At 53.5% G+C, this 21,146-nt stretch overlaps 1 protein-coding gene across 4 annotated transcripts; it reads left to right on the plus strand.

Annotated features, from left to right (window-relative positions):
* The first annotated feature begins 88 nt into the window (after positions 1-88).
* On the plus strand, positions 89-19,187 carry INPP5K (inositol polyphosphate-5-phosphatase K). 4 transcript variants are annotated; one of them, XM_053212334.1, is made up of 13 exons: positions 277-480; positions 2,000-2,161; positions 2,291-2,398; positions 2,714-2,822; positions 6,719-6,835; positions 7,151-7,326; positions 7,841-7,952; positions 8,610-8,719; positions 15,881-16,067; positions 16,941-17,078; positions 17,342-17,425; positions 17,594-17,698; positions 17,902-18,165. In XM_053212334.1, the coding sequence occupies exons 2-13, from the start codon at positions 2,022-2,024 to the stop codon at positions 17,959-17,961; spliced, it is 1,446 nt and encodes a 481-aa protein (XP_053068309.1). In that variant the 5' UTR covers positions 277-480; positions 2,000-2,021; the 3' UTR covers positions 17,962-18,165. The 4 variants fall into 4 exon arrangements, with proteins under 4 accessions (XP_026890433.2, XP_026890434.2, XP_053068309.1 ...); XM_027034632.2 differs by lacking the exon at positions 2,000-2,161 and having other exon boundaries at positions 89-480; positions 17,902-19,187; XM_027034635.2 differs by lacking the exon at positions 2,000-2,161 and having other exon boundaries at positions 299-480; positions 2,721-2,822.
* The last annotated feature ends 1,959 nt before the right edge of the window (positions 19,188-21,146 follow it).

The following is a 21,146-nucleotide window of genomic DNA, read 5'->3' on the forward strand; positions in this document are numbered from 1 at the left end:
TCGCAGCAGCTTCCGCCGGAAGACAGCCCCTCCCGGCCGGCCTCGCGCGGGGCACCCTGGGAGCCGCGGGGGTGGGGGGCGGTGACAGATGCCCGGCGCGCCGGGCGGGGCATGGTTGCGTCGGGTTCTGACGACACAGAGACGTGCCTGTCTTATGGCCCGGATCCCCCTAAGCCTCTCTCCTCGCAGCCTTTCGCCGTTTCGCGCTCGTTGGAGAGGCCCGCCTCTTCCCCCGGGCCGAGCCACTCAGAGCCCTTCGTGCCCTCAAGCCCCGCCTCTTACGGAAGCTGAGGCGGAGAGTCAGAATCCGGAAGGAAAACAATTGGTGAGAGTAAGCTGGCCGGGACCTCCTGCAGGAGGGAGGCGGATCGGGCCAGGAGCGGCTGTGGCGGGGACACACGAGGCGGCCGGGCCGCTGCTTGGGACGATGGCGGCTGTGAACCCACGGAAATTAACCGAACCGAGAGGCAAGACGCTCAGGTGAGGAAGGCGGCTGCGGGCAGGCCGGCCTGCTCCGGGCAGGATCACTGCCTCGTACCCATTCCGGGCTGCGGATCTGGGGTAGAACTAGACTGGGAGAGAAAGGACCAGGCCTACAGGGCTGATTCTAGTTCAGAGGCCCTCCCCAGTTCTCCCAAGCCGATGTCGAGTGGGCTGTTTTGGGCCCAAGCCCCGCGCCCCCTCCAAATTCAAGCCGTCGAGCTCGTTCCTATTTGGGTGCCCCAAGCAGGTGTCTCAGTTTGCTACTGGCGGAGGCAGCGGTGTCGGGCTGTCTGAAGTTAAAGACATAACAAGGCATTCTTCTGTCATCTCTAGAGTAGAAATCTTGTTCTTTTGATCAGCACGTACATCACGGGGTCTGCCTGATCCCGTTGTGATCTCCTGAAATCCGAAATCAGATTTAGGTAAGATCCTTTAGCGAAGGGATATAGCCTGGTCCCATGCTTGCTCTTTAGCAAAGAACAGCGCTAATCACCAACTTAGTGCAAGTCACAATGCAGGGATTTGCTGCTAATCGTCGGATCTGAGAGTGAGGGCAAGAAATCCCGACTTTTGTTCTCCATCCATTTAGAGCTGGTCCGTGGGAAAACAAAGAGCCTTGCACTAAAAGGGTTGCTTTTCTTAATCCTTTGTTGGACAGCAGGGGGAGATCTTGAACTAACGTAGCCCAGAATCTTTGGCTGAATGCCTAGAAAGGTGGTTTGTGTATTGTTTTGTTGATGTTCATAGGGAGGGGCAGGAAGTTGTTTTAAAAAGGCCAAGAATTTCAAATTGTGCTTTTTAGAACACGGACCTCTGAGAACAGGATCTGGTGAAGAAGAGATGTTTTTAGACGACCTGCCCTTCTCTCCCACCTCTTTCAACCCCCTTGTAGCTGCTCCCATTCTCGGTTTGCAGCTGCTGCAGATCCTCTCCTCATAGTGTCCCTAGGACTCACCTAGGGATTGGTGGCTGTCTTTGGTCTCTGCAGGGTTTGTAGCTCCTGCCTGCTCTGTACTGAGCAGAATCGGGCTCTCTGGGAGTATTGCTGTAACTATTCAATTAAAGAGATCTGCAAGTGTCTTTTCCCCGGAGCCTGTGATGTGATCCATTGTTATTGAGAGCTGCTGATCTAAGTTCTGTTGCTTCCCTAGCATGAAGCCAAGGTTGAGGATGTTATCCAACTGATGACTTTTCCCAAGAGAGGGTAGACTCTTGAGAGAGATGTTGAGAACCTTGTTATTTAGGATCTTCTCTTTGGGCTCCCTGAAATGTTTGGCAGAATTTGGTTATGCTCCAGGGACCTCCTAGGAAGAAGGAAGGAAGGGAATGTGGTATTGTTATCTCTGTTATTTTTGAAATTCTCCTGTCTTGTAGTGCCGAGGCCTCTTACAAGGTAAAAACTGAACCTCCAGAATCTTTCTGGTGGTCTTAGGAGCCCTGAGGTGTGAATGGCTGGTGGAATTATTAAGTTCCTGACGACCCACCTCATCCCCACCCCTTCCCTTGCCTGCCCCAGAAAACTTTGAGCAGCTTTGCTGATGTCAGCAGCACCCATGCTGCCAGGTGTGGGCAGCTGTGGGCCTGCATGGAGGAGCCAAAGCAGGATGGAAATGTCCTGCTTCAGGACGGAAGTCAGGATGAAGAGCCTGCAGTTCAGTGCACCTCTTCCCACACCCAGGTGCAGAAACACATTTCCCACTACGATTGCAGGGGATCGTGGTGCGGCCGTTAGCGGGCCTCGGCCCGTTTACCGGGATAAGGTCTTACCCTCCTTCCTCCACGACTTCCCTTTGCATCCCTTCCACAGCATCCATGTTGTGACGTGGAACGTGGCCTCTGCAGCACCTCCTCTAGACCTCAGTGATCTTCTTCAGCTCAACAAAGAGAACCTGAGTGTGGACATGTATGTCATTGGGTAGGTGTCTGCAATGCCCCCTCACCCTTCCCCATATCTGAGATAGGTAAGCCCAGCCAGTCCCAAATCGTCCCCACGGGGAACTGTGACCTGTCCTCCCTTGCTCTGGAGTCTGAAGGCTAGGAGCTTTCAGCCAGTCAGTGTCTCTTGTCCTGAGTTAGTGATGGCGAAGGGTTGGCGATCAACAGCCAGGGGAGGGAGAGATCACGGTCACGAGTACCCAAGGTTTGAAAGTGCTGAGGGCAGTATTAAATGTCCGTGGCAGAGGCAGTACCCTCTAGGCCAGGGGGAGATCCTCTGACCTGGGATGGGCAGTTTGCAGGAAATGAACTGTGGGATCATGAGCCTCCTTTCTGACACTGCCTTTGAAGACCCATGGAGCAGTTTCTTCATGGATGTGCTTTCCCCTCTGACCTTCGTCAAGGTAACTTACAAGTTCATGGGCAGTTGGGAAATGTATCTCCCCTCTCCTCACTAACCCCCAGTCCTTTGGTCTCCCACTCAGGCTTTCATGCTGTTTCCATTTATTTAAAGGCCTGAACTTCAGTTGCACCTGGCTTCCTGGTGCTCCTGTCTGCCTTGTGTCTTTCCAATGTAGCTGGAGCTGAGCTGGGACCGCGGGGGTTAGTTTAACACCTTGATATTTTTCAGATTGGGAGAATCCGGGGGGGTGGAGGGGGGAGCTTATTAACACCTCAGTGCCTACCCTACCGCCAGCCTCCATCTCTACTCACATGCCCAGCCTGAAGTCCCTGAATATAATAATAACTGCTAACATGTATCGAGTGCTTACTTGGTAGTAAGCATTGTAAATAAGCTTTCCATATACATTACTTAGAAACCATAACTCTTGAAATATGGCTATTTTACAGATAAAACCAAGACTCAGAGGTCACACAGGCTATCTGGGATTTAAATCCATATCTTTCAAACTTCATAACCCATGTTTTTGATTACTATACTTTAGTGCTATATTGGTGAGCTCTGAGGCTGACAGGTATCCCAAGGCTAGCCTGCTGGTATCCGAGGGTGTCCTCTGATCATAGAGGACATGTGCCTCAACTTCTAGGGGCCCAGAGGTTAGGAGAGGGGAGATAGATGGCGAGGAAAATAGTTCTCAGTCTGAAAGGCCAGTATTCTTTGGGGAAACTAGACCATAGGAGACTCCACAGAAAGGCTCTAGATTGCTGCATCTTCACCTTTATGTCCTGCGCAGCTGAGGGATGAAGCATCCTCCCATTCAGAGCGCCTCATGCAGTGCTTCTGGGAAATACCAGAATTGCTCTATTCCTCTCCCTGGGCGACTGGATTTCTTCAGAATTGATTCTCTTACCCCAGTTTGCCTAAAGATGCCAAGGCAACAGATGTGAGTCCTCTTGAGGGCAGAGCCAGGAGGAGGGAATACAAGTTTTGTCCTGCTGCTGAGGCTAGAAAAGGCCAACCCCCAAGCCCTTGGTCTTCTCCAGATGAAACTCAGGCCTCTTTCTACAGACGAGGAGCTAGAGCCTCTGTGAGGGCAAAACCACTACTCTCACCACCCACTCTCTTCCCAAGATTGGAGGCCTCCTTGCACCCCAGCTAACTGGCAAGGGATTGGTAGAATGGAATGGAGCCAAGGAAATTAGCTCAGCTTGTGGCAGGGACACAACCCATTCCACCCATGCAGCGTCCCGCGTTTGGGAGGACTGCCTGAGGGGCTGGCACCCAAAGCAGCTAGACGTCCCTCCTTCCCCTAGCCAAGAATTGAGGGGAAGGGGTGAGCCCTGCTTGCAGCCTCTTCCTTTGGCAGGAGTTTGCCAATTATAGGTTGAGAAGCCTGGGCCTGAGGCCCTCTGCCTGCTCCAGAGCCCCTATCTGCCTCCCTTTAGGCCCTTCCTTAGCTCCTCCTACTTCACTTCCTCCAACCCAACTTCCCCTCTCCCGCCTTCCCCCCGCCCCCCCTGTGGCCCCACCCTTTCTCCCAGTCTGAGGCTTTCCTGCCTCTGCCACCCCCCCCTTCCCCACCCGTCCCTGCTGCTTCACAGAGTGGACTGGTGCCTTTGTGCTGGGTCCCAGTGGCCCAGACCTGCTCCGTGGATTAGGATTAAGCTTGACAGCCCTTCCTGGATCTTTATCGGTTCCTTAGTCCGGTCCATTATCCTGTGCTTGTGAATGGGAGAGACCAAGACTGGGGCTGGAGGGTGGGGCTGAGGACACATCTGTAGCAACCTCTACCCAGCCCTAGGTTTCCACGCCTCCCTCACTCGTTCCTGGGTTTGGGGTTCTCCCTGCTTTGACTCCTCCACTGTGCCAAAGCTCCTGGCCTGCGGCATCAAGTTTCATAATTCCTGGAAGGCCCCAGTACACACTCCCCACCCGGGGATTTCCTCCTCGGCCTCTGCACCTCATGCTCCGGAAACAGCTACTCGGGTGGTAGGTGTAGACAGCCTGAAGCTGAGTAAGATGGTCACTGGCTAGGGCCCTTTCCCACCCCACCTCAAAGAGAGCAAGGATTTTGGTGATCCCAGACCTCTAATGCTGTTATCCAAGTAGTCCTACTGGTTCCTTAGTCTCCTTGAGCCTCAGCTTTCTATCTGCAGAACAGGGACATTGGTGCAGAGGTTAAATGCGGTATGAAGGGTTTGTGTAGATGGTGGCCATTCTCCCCAGCCCGTAAACACATGTCCACTGTGCTTGCTCTCATTGCCTCTGTGGAAATACAACGAACCACAGGGTATAATTATTTTGTGGAGCATTTTCTTAATTTTCCATTGACGTATAACGTTTGCAAAATTAAGTGTATTTTTTATGGATTTTTATGTGTATATGCACCAATATTATCACCTGTCAAGTCAACAAGTCAAGATACAGAATACGTTTAGCACCCTAGAAGGCTCTCTCATGTGCTTTACCTGAATTTACTTTCTTTTTTTTTTTTAAGTAGGCTCCACGCCCAACGTGAGGCTTGAACTCACAATCCTGAGATCAAGGTCACATGCTCTACCGACTGAGTCATCCAGGCACCCCTCCCTGAATTTACTTATATGTATTTTTTAATTTCGTAAAATGGTTATAAGAGGGAGGGAGAGAGACAAAGGGGCAGAGAGAAAGAATCAAGCAAGCTCCGTGCTGTCAGCGTAGAGACTGACTCAGGGCTTGATCTCACAACTGGTGAGATCATGACCTGAGCCAAAATTAAGAGTCATATGATTAAGTGACTGGAGCAGTCCCCTCCCCCTAAATTTACTTTTATTTATTTATGTATTAATGTATGTATGTATGTATTTATTTTTAAATGTTTATTTTTGAATGTGCATGTGCATGCTCACGGGGGAGGGGCAGAGAGAGGGGGACAGAGGATCCAAAAGAGGCTCTGTGCTGACAGCAGCAATCCCAGTGCGAGGCTCGAACTTACAAACCATAAGATCATAACGTGAGCCGAGGTCAGATGCTTAACTGACCAAGCCACCCTGCCACCCAATTTACTTTTAAAAACTTTAAATCAAGGGCGCATGGCTGGTTCAATCAGAAGAGCCTGCGACTCTTGATCTCAGGGTCATGAGTTCAAGCCCCATTTTGGGTGTAGATTACTTAAAAAAAAAAAAAAAAAAAAATCCATGGGACGCCTGGGTGGCTCCGTCGGTTGAGCGTCCGACTTCGGCTCAGGTCATGATCTTGCAGTTTGTGAGTTTGAGCCCCGCGTCAGGCTCTGTGCCGACAGCTCAGAGCCTGGAGCCTGCTTCAGATTCTGTGTCTCCCTCTCTCTCTGCCCTTCCCCTGCTCATGCTCTGTCTCTCAATAATAAATGTTAAAAAATAAATCCCTAAACCAGAAAATAGCAGCTACCAGTTAATCCTTCCAGCATCTGTGAGATAGATGAGATAGATTCCTGCTTTATCAATGATAAAATAGACTGAGACTTGGCCCAGTATCAAATACTCTTGGGCTTTGAACCCAGATCTGGCTAACTTCAAAGCCACTGCCCTTAGCCACTATCCTGCATTGTGCCATTCCTCTCTGAGGCCCTGGCCCACAGGGGTAGCAGCCCAGAGTGCCCAAAGGACCCAGAGAGCATGGGTGAGAGGAGCCCCTGGGTTCCATGGGACTGGGACTGAAGAGTCAGTGCCCTCCTGATGGCAGGGTACCCTGGCAGCCTTGTCTTCCCTGCCTTCCACCCAAGCCCAAGAACAGAAACTGGAACTTGCTTAGCTCCCAGAATGCATCATTTGGCAGCTAAGGGGAGTAAGACTCAAGCTGAGATACCATTGACCTCAGGGCTGGGCAGGGTCGTGCTCAGCCAGTGCAGGGAAATGAATGACCATTGTCCCCCCTGTGCTGTAGGTCTCCAGTGTCCGCATGCAGGGGCTCCTCTTACTCTTCTTTGCCAAGCATCAGCATTTGCCCTTTGTCCAGATCCTCTCTACTAAATCCACCCCCACTGGCCTCTTCGGGTACTGGGTAAGGACCGAGCTGTGGTCTGAGTTGTGAGCTGGGAGGCCTCCTGCCACTGGGCCGGGGAGGGCTGGGTTCTTTAGAGGTGAGCAAATAAAAGAGGGGGTGAAATGAATCTTAGCATTCTTCCAGGCCAGTGCCCTACATATCTGCTCTCCTGCCCCTGGGAGCTTAGCACCCCTGAGACCTCAGACTGGGTGAGCTGGGCTCTTAGATGGAGACGTCGCTCCAGGGAGCTGAGTGTCTGGCCCTGCAATGGGAAAGGGGAGGTGATTCTCACCCAGAGCGACTTCCTACCCTTCTGCCCACCTGTTCCACCAGGGGAACAAAGGGGGCATCAACATCTGCCTGAAGCTTTATGGCTACTATGTCAGCATCATCAACTGCCACCTCCCCCCCCACATGGCCAACAATGACCAGCGGCTGCAGCACTTTGACCGGATCCTGGAGATGCAAAATTTTGAGGGACAGAACATCCCCAACATCCTGGACCATGAGTGAGCATGTGCTTGCGAACTGCTGCCCCTGCGGTCAGCCCAGGCTAGCATCCTCCTCAGGCAGCTTTGCTCCCCTCCCCCCCTTTCCCAGCCTCTTCCCTAACGCTCCATCTACTCTCCCATCCAGCTTTGCCTCCCTGGCCCGCCTAGGAGCTCTAGACACTTCTGAACACCCCAGATTGAGAAGGCCATGGTTCCTTGAGGTCACCCACAGGGAGCTGGTTCTCAGCCTTGCCTGGTGGCCAGTTGAGGGGGGAGTGGGAGGCCTAGAGCCTGCTCTGTATTTGCTACTTGCCCCCAGGGGCTGGCCTCTTTGGAGGACAAGGAAGTGGCCGTCAGAACAGCCCAGTAGGACCCGTGCCACGTCGTTACCATTACTGGCTCCTCTCCCAGCATCTGGCACCTCACCTGCCCCTCGAGCTCTGTGCCAGAGGAGTGAGCGGCCCCGGGGTCCATTGCTCCTGTCTTCTCTTACCTCATCATAGCCCTCAGCTGCCTTCTTTTCCCTCTGCAGCCTCATTCTCTGGTTTGGAGACATGAACTTTCGGATCGAGGACTTTGGGCTGCATTTTGTTCGGGAATCCATAAAAAATCGGTGCTACAGTGACCTGTGGGAGAAGGATCAGGTATCAAATGAAGGAAGGGTCCAGAGGGGTGATCTGAGCCCATTGTGGAGGCCTAATATCAAATGTGGGGAGTACTGCTCAGGTTCCTAAGCACCTGTCCTCCATTCCCAAGCCTCTGAAGTCCCTGTTCCCTTTGCACCCAGGGGCCTGGTCTTCGCCTGGAGGAGCTGCCGGGTGTGAAATAAGTTGGGGAACGAGAAGGGCTTCCGCCTGCCGTGGCCCCGCACCAGACACTGACTCTCCTATACCCTGTTGTCATTCCCATCCCCAGGCTTGCTTGCCTTCTGGAGGATGAGATACTACCCCTTTGGGGGCACCCTGGCTACCCAAGTACACTGTGATACATGTCTGCTAGTGGCTCCCAAACAGATGCAATTCAAAGCCTGCTCCCTAGAGTCCAAGGACTAGGAAATGGCAGGCATCTGCCTCTCGCGGGACTAGGGATCTCGCGTGATGTTTACAAAGGGATCCAGCTGCTTTCCTGGGGGTGGAGTGGGGATGGGGTGCTGAGGCTGCCACCGGGGCGGTGGTGAGGAAGGGAAGACGTGTTGCTGGACTCTTGCCTAGCGTGCCGGCACGTGCTCATCCCTTGAATGGAGTGTGTGCTGGGCCACTGGGTCAGGACTCCTAGGAGATGGGACTGTTCTTTCTCTCTAGCTCAGCATTGCCAAGAAACACGACCCGCTGCTCCGGGAGTTCCAGGAGGGCCCCCTGCTCTTCCCGCCCACCTACAAGTTTGATAAGAACTCCAACAACTACGATACCAGGTGAGGGGGCTCCACCAGGAGAGGGTCAGCCTGCCGCAGATTTGGAATTAGCCTGTGAGGAGGAAGTGCGGGGCCAGGAGGCCCGGGAAGTCGGGTTGTACGGGCCCTAGTGGCAGAGGGAGCTGCCTCACAGGAGAAGTGTTAGAAAGCGGGAACAGATCCAGCCAGCCACCACCTCGGGAATGGCACCTCCCACCCACCTCATGAGGCGCTGACCACGGGAGCTGCCCCAGATTGTCCTCGGAGAGCATGGAGGTGCTGACGAGGCTGCAGGGTGGGGGTGGGGGCAGGGCAGGTAGGGCAGGAGGAAGGGGGGAAGCAGCTCATTCCTCCCTTGGGAGGGACCGTATTTCAGCATTCTGGGCACCCTTGTCCACACTTCCCCAGACCTTCTGGTCCCTCCCAGACAGGGGGACAGAAATGTCAGCTCAGCCAGTTACTGGTATGAAGTGTCCCTGCCCCAGCTGTGGGTGAATCAGGTACTATTTAGGAAGATGAAATAGTAGTTGTCGGGGCGGGGAGGAGTTTATGGGAAACAGTATAGAGACGGTGCAGCTGGCAGTCAGAGGTACAGCTCTGCCCCTCGCCGGCTGCGTGACCTTGGACAGGTGTTTAAGCCTCAGTCTTGTCATCTATAAAATGGGGGTGCTAACAGTACCCTCCTCATGGGTTGAGGATTGAACGAGACCTTGCATGTGCTTAGCCCGGTGCCTGGCACCTGGTAAGCACGGTGACGACTGCTGTTGTTAGATTCGTGCCTTCAGGTGGTAGTTTTACCAGAAACGTTTCTTTTTGTTAACGTTTTTTTTTTTTTTTTTAATTATTATTTTTTTATTTATTTTTGGGACAGAGAGAGACAGAGCATGAACGGGGGAGGGGCAGAGAGAGAGGGAGACACAGAATCGGAAACAGGCTCCAGGCTCCGAGCCATCAGCCCAGAGCCTGACGCGGGGCTCGAACTCACGGACCGCGAGATCGTGACCTGGCTGAAGTCGGACGCTTCACCGACTGCGCCACCCAGGCGCCCCTATTTATTTATTTTTGAGACAGGGAGAGACAGAGCGTGAACAGGGGAGGGTCAGAGAGAGGGAGACACAGAATCTGAAACAGGCTCCAGGCTCTGAGCTGTCAGCACAGAGCCCGACGCGGGGCTCGAACTCACGGACCGTGAGATCATGACCTGAGCCGAAGTCGGCCGCTTAACCGACTGAGCCACCCAGGCGCCCCCAGAAACGTTTCTAAGAAGCCAAGAAAGGGTCAGGTAACCACCAAAACTTTAAGCTCAGGCCAAGGGTCGAAAGCAGCTCCAGCATGGAGTCCCTGGCCCAGTTTGGCAAGGATTCTCATCTCTTTGAAGAAAAAGAATAGGGGCACCGGTCTGGCTCCATCGGTGGAGCGTACGACACTTGACCCCAGGGTTGTGAGTTCGAGCCCCACGTTGAGCGGGGAGACTACTTAAAGATAAAATGTTAAAAAAAGAAGAGAAAAAGAAGAACCCCTCACGTGTTCTGGGGGTTTCATTTCCCCTGGAGCAGCGGCTTCATTTATTCCTCACAGAGGGGCTGCCTTATGAGGGAGGCGGGAAGTGCCTCCAGGGCAGCGCCTCTGGAATTTAGGGAGTGAACAGGTATCTCCCCAGCCAGGCCAGGGAGACAGGTAGAACCGACGGCCCTGTGTCGGAAGGGGTATGGCAGAGCCACAGCGGCCCCTCCACGGAACGGGGAGAGGGTGAGCCATTTTAGGAGTGTGGAGCAAGACGGGGTGGGGTCATGGCCTGGGCAATGTACACAAGAAGAGGCCATGAACACTGGGAACAGAGTCCAGCCTGGGCAACAGAACAGGCTGGAAAAGAGGTAAGAGGGCAGGTTCTGGCTGGCCAGCTGGCCCGGGGCCACAGCGGCACGGAGAACGCCAGTCTCCGCAGCCATCCATTGGAAATGAGAGCTATCATGGAAATTGGGAGGCCTCGGTGGGACAGGCCCAAGCCTTGGGGCCTGGGACCCTCTGCCAGTTGACTTTAAATCCTCACTTGGCAGCGGGAAGAGAGCTGCTGGCAGGCCATGTGGCCAGGTGTCCCTCTGTCCCCACCCCGAGGTATGGTAGGGAAACCACCAGGAGACTAGGAATTATTACACCTGAGTCTAGGCTGTGGTCAGCAGGGACTGAGATTGGCTAGAGAGGCCCTGAGGTGTTAAAGGACTTCAGAGGACTTCCCCAGGAAGCTCAGCCACTGGTGGCAGAGTTGGGGCTGAGACCTGACTCTGGACTCTGGTGGCCCACGATGCTTCCCTCTAGCCCGCAGTACCTCCGCAATCACAGCCGGTCTTGCCAGCAGCCGCAGAAAGGGCGGGATTGGGATAGCAAAGCCTTGCTAAGAAGGAAGCAGGTACTTCCACATGATAGATACAACCCACATTGTGGTCGCCATTACTGAGCACTTGCCGTGTGTCTGTGTAACCAGACTGTTACTCATCCTTGAAAACTCAGTTCAGGCATCACGTCTGTTAGAAGGCCTTCCTTGACCCTCCCCCATCCCACCGAGAGTCCTCTCCTGCCGGCATGCCGCCTGAAAGCCCTGCACACATCATGCTTTCGGTATTGTTCTCAAGACACGGTGTGCTTTTCTTGCTCTACTCTGAATGCCTGAAGAGAGCTGATTTATGACCGTTTCTGGTATGTAGCATAGTGCCTGGCGTATGTTTGAATCGGGAGCCTGAGAGGACAAAAGGAAGAAAGATAAGTTATTTAAGGAGCAGCCAGCCTAGTAGAGAGACCCACCCATAGCAAGAGATCCAAATAAACACTCTCAAGTCCAAGAGTTGGCCAGTAAAAGGTTCTAGAGCTCTGTAAGTGCCGAAGGAAGTTGAGCGAATGGTAAGGAGACAGACAGCTGAAGCCAGGAGGAGTCAGTCAGAGCTGCTGTCAAGGAAGCAGCAGACTTTGGCAGAAAGAAGGGCAGACGTTCCGGTCAATCAGCAGCACCGATGAGAGGCACCTTGAGAAGAGGCTGACCAGCCATACAAAGTGGCTGCGAGTGAGTTGTATACAGGGCATAGTACGCACACGGCTCTGCCCAGCCACAGCAGCGTCCCTGAGCCAAGATGTAATGAGAAACGAGGTCAGCTCCATTACAGGGGAGGGTGAAAGGGCCCAGAGCGGGAAATCCTGTTAAAGTCAGGGATTGCGATAGGATTTTGTTACAGTCAACACGAGCCTGGTCAACCTCTCCACTAGGCGATGAGCAGAGGTTGTTATGCTCAATCTAGTCAAAACTCATGTCCAGAGTTCAGTGAGACACTTAGAAGCCATCTATAGGGAGTGGAAGGGAAAAGTCCATTTCTGACCTAGAAATGGAACACTTCCCTACTTTAGGGTCAGTAAATTGGCCCAATTTTCTAGCTCCTAAAGAGAAATTTGCAGAGTTACTCGGTTTTAATTTTTCAAAAATTAGGACACGGTAATATCCAGCAGCATTTCTTATACTCAGTCACACCATTCAGCCAAAAAGCAAAAGTGAGGTCCAGTTCTATACGGCATGCTCTGAGACAGTTCTGGCTGCTGGGAATTGGCCACAGGGGAGTGCCGTGGAAGGAGTGTGGACTTCGTAGACCTGGGCAAACGTCCGACTTCTGCCTGGACAGGGTGACCTCTGAACTTCAGGGTCTTGTAGAAGGAGGAAAATGCGCCCTGTGACATTCTTCCAGTGTTGAGAGGGTTAGAACAGTCCGTGAGACACCTGTCACAGTGTCTAATGCACAGAAGGACCCCATGTTTTGCTCTTGTTATTTTTAGAAATGGAGAACTGGGGGAATTTAATTTGTGCACATTCAACTTGCTTCCTGTCTTTTGTTTGTCAAACAAGCTCTTTGAGGACCTTGTGAATCCCATTTTTCAGGTCCCCAGTTGCCTGGCATATAATAAGCGCTCAGTAAATCTTTGTTGAAAGACTGAACAATACAGGTGCCCAGTGATAAGCCTGAGCCAGGCCATGGAAAAGGAAGAAAGGGAGACAGGCTGTGGTCAGGTCTTGGGGAAGATCTTGAAGTCACCATGATAGGGAAGTTGAGGAGGGGGAACACTTTGAAAGGAAGAGTGGTGTATTTATGTGGCGCATCACCAAGTATAAGCACTGCTGGGTACTGAATGTAGGTTCAGTAGGTTCTGAGATTCTGTTTATAGTCTCTGGGATGGAAATAGCACATTCTGATGTGCTCTGATCAGTCCTCAGAAGAGTGAAAAGTTGAAACAACCCCAGGAGCCCCAAACAGATATGCTTCAGCCAGTTAGCACTTTTTGACTACTCCCTTGACGCACATTAATTTATTTGGTCCTCACAATGTCTCTTTGAAGTAAGTACTGTTATCACCCCATCTTAGAGTTGAAGAAACTGAGGCTTGGAGTAGTGAAGTCACTTGCCCAAGGGCACATAGCTTTCTCTCTCTCTCTCTCTTTTTTAAACTAAATTACCAGTTAATTATAAAAAGATGTAATTCAGGAACAGGCAGATGAAAGAGATGCGTAGGGCAAGGTATGGGGAGAGGGTGAGGAGCTTCCATGCCCTCTGAGCCCTCCACGCTCTTCAAATCACATGTTCAACAACCAGAACCATGTAGCTCTTAAATAACAGAGCAGGACCTTCCCCCAACTCCTGTTGTCTGATTCCAGAGTCAGAGTTTACCAGCAGGACACCATTCTGCCTCTGTTGCTGGAAGACTATTGCTGTTGAATTGACAACAGTACGTCGGAAATGTTCATTTAAAACAGTAAAAGGGGGCGGGGGGGCGGTGCCTGAGTTGCTCAGTTGGTTGAGCGACCAACTCTTGATTTCAGCTCGGGTCATGATCTCATGGTTCATGAGATCAAGCCCAGCGTGAGGCTCTGCGCTGACTGTGCAGAACCTGCTTGAGATTCTCTCTCTCTCTCTCTCTCTCTCTCTCTCTCTCTCTCTCTCTCTCACCCTCCACTCAAAAAAAATAAACTTAAAAATAAATTAATCAATTAAAAACGGGATGAAACAGAAGACAAAAGTAGCATTTCAAACTGGTTATCAACATCTGAAACCGTATACGTTAGGATTAGATGATCATTTTTGAGGAGAGAGATTGAGTTTGGGGTTTTAGTTAGAGTTCCATACACCATTGAGTACCTACTATGTGCCAGGCTCTGTACTAATGCTGAGAATACACAGGGGACTCAAGAGCCAGTCCTGCCTTCCGAGCTCACGCTAAGCGACGCGCTGACTGGGAAACAAAACGGCTGCGCTGTATAACATAATTAGGGAAGCACCGGTGTAAAATGCTTTGGAAGCAAAAAGGAGAGCTCAAAGCTGGCTTTATGACAAAGACAGCTTTGGAATTGGGCCTCTCCCTGTGAAGAAGTGTGTTCCGGGCAGCAAAAACCGCAAGAGTAAAGGTCCTGAGGCTTAAGAGTCACTGTGGTAGGTGGGTCTGGGACAGTGGTGGGAGACAAGGTAGGACAGGGGTGTGAGACTCCTGAGCGCCTTGAAAGCCATACTTGGGGACTTGAGCTTTATTTTGGAGGCATGAAGACTCCTTAAAGGTTTTAAAATGGGGGGGGGGGGGGACGTTTTTAAAGTAGGGAACCATCTGACCAGGCTTGACCACTCTGGCTTCATTTAAAATAAAGGGGAAGGGGGAGGCGCCTGGGTGGCTCTGTTGGTAAAGCGTCTGACTTCGGCTCAGGTTATGATCTCACGGTTTGTGAGTTCAAGCCTCACGTCAGGCTCTGTGCTGACAGCTCAGAGCCTGGGGCCTGCTTCCGATTCTGTGTCCCTCTCACTCGTCCCTCCCCCACTCATGCTCTGTCTCTCTCGCTTGTTCTCAAGAATAAATAAAACGTTAAAAAAAATTTTTTTTAATACGTAAAATATAGGGGGAGGAGGCACCTGGGTGGCTCAGTCGGTTAAGTGTCCAACTCTTGATTTCGGCTCAGGTCATGATCTCACGGTTCATGAGTTCAAGCCCCCCATTGGGCTCTGTGATGACATTGTGGAGCCTGCTTGGGATTCATTCTCTCTCTCTCTCTCTCTCTCTCTCTCTCTCTCTCTCTCTCTCCCCCACTCACTCTCTCTCTCAAAATAAATAAATTAAAAAAAAAATAAAATAAAGGGGGGAGGAACCCAGAACAGCCACTGTTCCCCCCACCCCACCCCGTTCCAGGACTCGGGGTCCCCCTTTGGAGGGCAGGGCCTGGTTAGCCAGCCAATCTTCGAGAACACCAGTAGCTGCCTGGGCATAGCTGTGTTAGGAGTGAGAGATTTGCCTGTCTTGGGGCAACTACAGTTACCTAGGGGAGGAGAGCACTCTTGTCTCCAGGGGCTGTACGGCCCCTCATGCCCTTCAAGGAAGCTTGTAAGCAAACAGGTGAGAGGTCCCTCAGTGGAGGACTCTTGAGAACAAAGAGTCATAATAGCCAGTGACTACAGAGAGTTTATTTTGTACCTACCGCCGTGCTAAATATTTTTTGTGCTTTATCTCATTTAATCACGTCAGCAACCCTTATTACCTTCATTTTACAGATGAGGAGGCTGAGGCCAGGAGGGGTTGGTGTGATGAAGAGCATGTGCTCTGTGGTCATGCTGCCTGCCCTTGAATCCTGGCTCCATGCTTGGTAGCTGGGTGACTTTGGGAAAGTTGCTTCCCCTCTAAATCTCAATTTCTCCACCTGTGGAGTGGAGAGTGGAACAAACAGTATCGGTGGCAGGCATAGACAGCTTCTCCAAATGCTTCCCTTTCCTTTCCTGAGGCCGTGCCTTTAGTGAGGGGGAAGCCAAAGTCAAGCTCACGTCTGACTCCCGAGTCCAGACCTCAGCTTTTTTGAGCTACTGCTGCTTTTGTTTAAGAAAGAAGAAAAGCTTTGAAAAGAAACGGTTCCGCATCACAATTTGATTCATACAAACGTAGACCAGACTGAAGGTCCTTGGCGGAGTCTGACAAAAGCCAACATACTTTTCATTCCCTCGGGCCCCCTCCAGTCTGCTGCCATGCCATACTCCAGCTGTGGCCCAGGGCTCTCAGGGCCACTGATAGCCCCTGGTGTTAGGGGCTCCAGCAAGCTTGTGGGGGGTGACTTCTTGCTCTCCTGCCAACCCTTCTCTCCTCCTCCTTTTTCTCCACCCCGCACCCCCCCCCCCCCCCGCAGTGAGAAAAAACGCAAGCCCGCGTGGACCGACCGCATCCTGTGGAGGTTGAAGCGGCAGCCCCAGGCCAACCCCCACACCCCGAGACTGCCAGCCCCCCACTTCTGCCTGACCCTGAGGAGCTACGTCAGCCACATGGTGTACTGCATCAGTGACCATAAGCCTGTCACCAGCACCTTTGACTTGGAGGTGAATTTCTGGGCTGCCTGGCACTTAACAGAGCACCCGTGCCGGGCCACCTCCCACACCCTCCAGCCCTGGATTCTAATGTCAGCAAACGTCCCAGGGGAGACCTGTAGGAGGACACCACTGCCACTCCTCCCAGGTCAGGTATCCCAGCTCTTAGAAGCTGTGGAGGGCTCTGTCAAAAACGTGTCCAGACCCTTTGTGAACAGGTTTCCATTTCCTCTTGGTACCGTCCCTTGGGGCTAATGAGTTCCATTATGCTTATTACCTACTATGTGAAGTAGGACTTCTCCTTTTTGTCCTAAACCTACCTGGATCAGGTTGCAAAGGGAGCTCCCTCCATCCTCGCATCTTGCCATCGAATGACCAAGGTGATGTTGACTTCCCTTGGTGACCCGCTGGCTGCCCTCAGCCTTCACTTTTTCATACTGGTTTGTCTGTCTGTATACCATTGTGTCCCTCCATATGCCTATAGCTGTTCTACCCAGAGCCTTGGGGAGGGTTCCTGACAAACCCTAGAGGCCTGAGAGCAGCTCTCTGCCTTCTTTCTTAAACCTGTCATCAACTCCCCCGTTTTCCCCCCCACCATCACCCCTCAACACTTGACTCTCTGCGTGGTTACCCACCTGGCCCCCATCCCCATCTTCCCTGGCAGGGCCAGCCACCCCCAACAAGCCTTTGGCCCCTTCCTCCAGGCGGCCAGCCAGGGTCTGATACTTTCTCGGGGCAGCCGAGCGGAGTTCGATGCCCACCCCCTTGCGTGCCCTCTTTTCCCCTACTGACCCTGATGTGTTGGAAGGGCCCAGCAAGGACATTCGTCTCAGAGAAAGGAATGATGCTATGGGATTTCAACCCCTTTCCCACTCCTGCGTGTAGCTGAAGCCATTGGTGTCTGCCCCATTGATCACCCTGATACCTGAGGGCCTGTGGAACATGGAAAACGACATGTTGATCAGCTACTCCTTGACCCCAGACTTTCTCAGCAGCCCCTGGGACTGGATTGGACTATACAAGGTGATGTGGCAGGAAAGGCGTGGCGTCCATCAGCCATACTCCTCTGGCTTATCCATCCTGAGGGTTTACGGGAGCTGGGCACAGGCTGAAGAGCTCATGCTCATCCCCCATGGGGGTCCTTGCCCACCTAGGGGCTGGCAGTGAAGGGGAGGGTGCATACGCTACAATGGCCAGCCTGGGGAGTAAAACCGTCCTCTCCTTAGGACTTGCCATAGGTCCTGTGTCCTCCCAGACCACTGACTGCCCAATCCCCTCTCCCACAGGTGGGGCTGCGCCACATTAATGACTACGTGTCCTATGTCTGGGTCAGGGACAACCAGGTCTCCTTCAACGATGGGCTGAGCCAGGTACCTGCCCCCTTTCCTAAGCTAGGTATTCCACGTCTCCAGCATGAGGGCTTGCCTGAGCACCGCTCTGTCTTTGGAAGGAACCGAGGCTGGGATAATTTGTTGCTGAGTGCTGGGTGCGGCCCAGCCTGGGGAGGTGACCCCATTCCTATTCATCCTCCCCTCCAGGTATACTTCAATGTCAGCAATATCCCCGAGACTGAGGACCAGTTTCTCCTCTGTTACTATAGCAACAGTCTACATTCTGTGGTGGGGATAAGCAAACCCTTCAAGGTATGGGATGCTGGTGGGGAAGGGGACTGTCAGAGGACTTGAGCTCCTCATCGGTTCTCCGAGGGCACGGGCTAGGAACCCACTTGTACCACGGAGCCGCATCCTTTGAGAATGGGAGTGATGGAAAGGCACAAAGGAAAACCTGCTCTTCCCCTCCCCCCCCCCCCCCCCACTTCTACTCACCGCCTGTTTTATCCCTGCAGATCCAGCCTGGCTCCTCCTTGGCAGAGGACCTACTGGGTGAAGCCCAACCACATATCTGAGCCCGGATGAGACTGGATCCAGGGCGGAGGCCAGAGCTGGCAGCCAGCTCTGCCTACCACTGCCAGGAGCGCTGGGGGCCCAGCCCCCAGAAGAGGCAGCAGGTACCCTCCACCTCCCAGGGGGAGCTCTCGCCACACTCCTATGCTCTCTCTCCAGTCCAGATCTCTGGAATTGGCCACTAGAATACAGGTTTTTGTTGCTGAGATGTGAGTGCAACCAGCTGGTTTGTCAGCAGTGAAGACCTGGGACAGTCCACTGGCTGTGGGAAGACCCTCCAGCCTGCATCTCGTTTCTTGATTTTCCCCCCACACACTTCCAGTTCCGCCCAAGCAGGCCTGCCAGGCACATGCCCCATCTGGCACAGGCCTGCATTCTTGTCACGCCATCCTGGGCCTCAGGCTGCCTGGGCGGGGGGGGGAGATGCTCACATTTGCACAGGCTCTGTAGACTGGTTGGCACAAAGCAGCCCTGGGTTCCAGGAGTCTTGGCATCTCATTGCCTGTCCCCCTGAGGGATAGGCAGAGGGCCTGGGGTCCCTGCTTTCAGCAAGGACTAAGTGGGTGGGATGGAGGGGCCCCTTCACCCAGGCTCTCATGTAAATGTTGTGGGCAAGACGATGACTGTCCTGCTGCCAGTACCCCCACCCCAGGATGTCCCAGGGCCAGAGCAGAAGATTGAACCCAGGTTCACTTCTGCTGGTGGGTCAGGCTCCATGCCCCAACCTGTCCTCTTGTGAAGGCACAGACTTTTCCAGGGTGTTCCTCGCCCATTCATGCTCATCTGCCCCTACCCTTGCTGTGGTCACTGGCCAGAAACCTGCCCTCTCTCTAGAGTGCCCTAGCACCCGGAAGCGGAGGCCGGCAGAGAAGAGAGCCAGAATCTAGATGTTGGAGAATCTGACCTTGAGGGTGTTCAGAGAGCATTCTCTAGGTGCTGTGTGGGCACTCAGCCCCACCTCCCACCACTTGCCTCCAGCCACTGGTGATTCAACGGCCCTTCTCCCAGGAGAAGACACCTCAGGGAGCCTGCTCTGTGACCATCATGTCCATCCTATGACTTGAGACTGAGGGACGCTGCAGTCGCTCTATGATCCATACTCCACCCTGGGAGCCGTGTGTACCATGAAGAACTGTCCCCCTGGCTGCTAGCGGGCCATGGCTGTCTGTGCTCAGTGTCTGTTGTGTTGGGGAATAATTAGAAACATGACTTTTACGCTTGTGTGTGACTCCGTGGCACATAGTAACGGGCCCTTTCTAAACTCTGGGACGAGGGCCCTGTAGATCCAGACTAGACTTTCTGTGTCCGAGAGTGGCAGATATTGCCGGGATGGGAATGGGATGAGGTTCCAGGATGGTGGCCCTCTGGGTCCCTGGTGCAGTTGGGGCGAGCCACCTATGTGATTAGGCACTTCGTTTACTTTGCTGCGAAGCAGAATGCATTTCTGGCAGCCGACAACTCAGAAAAGGTGCTTACTCTGTACTCTGGTTCATCCCTCCTCACCTTAGTCTTGAGCCTTGGTCCCATGTCCAGTTATCCAAAGATGTCACCATCTTTTCTCTCTGCCCCACCTTTTCCCAGACCCTCCTGCCCCCAACGTCTCCATGGTAACCTCTGTTCCTGCCCCAACACACTCAACACCTGAGGAACCCCAAACATCCGCACTTGCCCGCCTCCTGCCTTCGTGCCTGCACAACCATCGTGGGCTCTGCCACACGGCACCTGTCACTTGGCAAACAGAGAAACCAAAGCTCAAAGGAGTGGCGTGATCCTTCCAAAATTACACGAGCAGCTGTGGTGTCCTGCAGGGCCAGAAACCCAGGAATGAGGTCAAGACCCAGGTTTGAATCCGAGTTCCACCTCTTCCCACACAGGAATCTCGGCTGTCTGTAAAACACAAAGAATGAATCCATTCACAAGATTGTTGTGAGAACAATTGCAAAAACAACCAAAGCGACAGCATGCCTACCTCTTCGTTCTGATTAACGGAGCCCTGGGGCTGGGTCTCCGCGGTCCCCCCTTCTGCCTGTGGAGCATGCTTGTCCACGTGCCCACCTCTCCCCTTCCCTCCTTTAAGTCCTCACACATCCCTACCCCTGCCTCCTGTTGGGGGCCCCCTCCTGGCCCGGGGGTGGGGGTGAGTCCAGTGATTGAGAGGCCGGGAAAGGGAAGGGGGAGTGTTCTCCCTCCTCTTGGCCCCAGTCAGGATATGGTCGCTCTGGGCCCAGCCCTGACCCGCTGGGTGGAAACAGGAAATATGTGAGACTTGGTGTTCGCTGGGTCTCTGCGCCTGGCTCCACAGCTGATAAGGGCCATTGTGTGGCCACCGGGGATGAGCCTGCCCTAGATAGACATGCTGCTCAGAGGAAGGAAGGAAGCTTTGCTGGCCTTTCCTGGGCGGGGGAAGCCGTGGGGAGGGAAGGAAAGGGTGCCCCAGGGGGAAGGTGCCCATCCAGGGGGCTGTCAAGGCCAGCACCAGCCCGCTGGACTCCACCCCTCCCAGGCCAGTGCCTCTCTCTGGAAAGGTCACTTTTCCCCATCCTCTTTCCCTTCTCACTTCCGATAAGGAACGGCTGAAGACCTGAGGGCTCACTCCCAGGCCAGGAAAGTGTCAGCTGTGATTTAGCAACAATAAAGAAGAAAACAGGAACGCTGGGGGTGAGGGGCACCTGAGGGTGCTATGGAAAAGTAAGAAGCCGACAGGGCTACAGCTGCCCAGAGCCAAGGAGTCTGGGGACCAACTTCCCAAGCATTAAAGGCTCCAGAGGACGGTGGGACGGGGGCCTCCTCCCAGTGTCATCCTGCCTCTCTGGCTAAACCCCCTCTGTTCAACATGGCCAGCCCCCAGCAGCTCTGGCCTCTCAAACTTAAGGGGTTTGCCCGCTGCTGGGGGAGGTAGGCACGCTGGGGGAACATGCAGGAGGGGCAGTGCCTATCGATGGATCCTGTTGGCTTAGGGGGGGATGTGCTTCTGGTTTGGGGAACACTGAGCTCTGCGGCTGACACCGGTGAGTGGGCAGCAGGAGAGGCCTGGCCATGGAGCTGCTGCGGCGAAGGACCCTCCTAACCTTTGACCTGGAGGCCAGGGTCCCCCACGGGTGGCTGCATCAGCTCCTCTGGTTACCTGGGACAACAGGCATTTCCTCCATCCCTCGGCCCCTCCTCTTCCTGCCCCCACCCGCTGGGC

Source organism: Acinonyx jubatus, chromosome E1, assembly GCF_027475565.1.
Source record: "Acinonyx jubatus isolate Ajub_Pintada_27869175 chromosome E1, VMU_Ajub_asm_v1.0, whole genome shotgun sequence".
NCBI classification, from domain to species: domain Eukaryota; kingdom Metazoa; phylum Chordata; class Mammalia; order Carnivora; family Felidae; genus Acinonyx; species Acinonyx jubatus.

Coding starts and splice junctions, on each gene's coding strand:
- INPP5K (XM_027034632.2), top strand. CDS start 89: ATGCCCGGCGCGCCGGGCGGGGCATGGTTGCGTCGGGTTCTGACGACA. Junction 6,836..7,150: donor CTGGCCTCTTCGGGTACTGG/GTAAGGACCGAG, acceptor CTGTTCCACCAG/GGGAACAAAGGGGGCATCAA. Junction 17,079..17,341: donor ACTGGATTGGACTATACAAG/GTGATGTGGCAG, acceptor CCTCTCCCACAG/GTGGGGCTGCGCCACATTAA.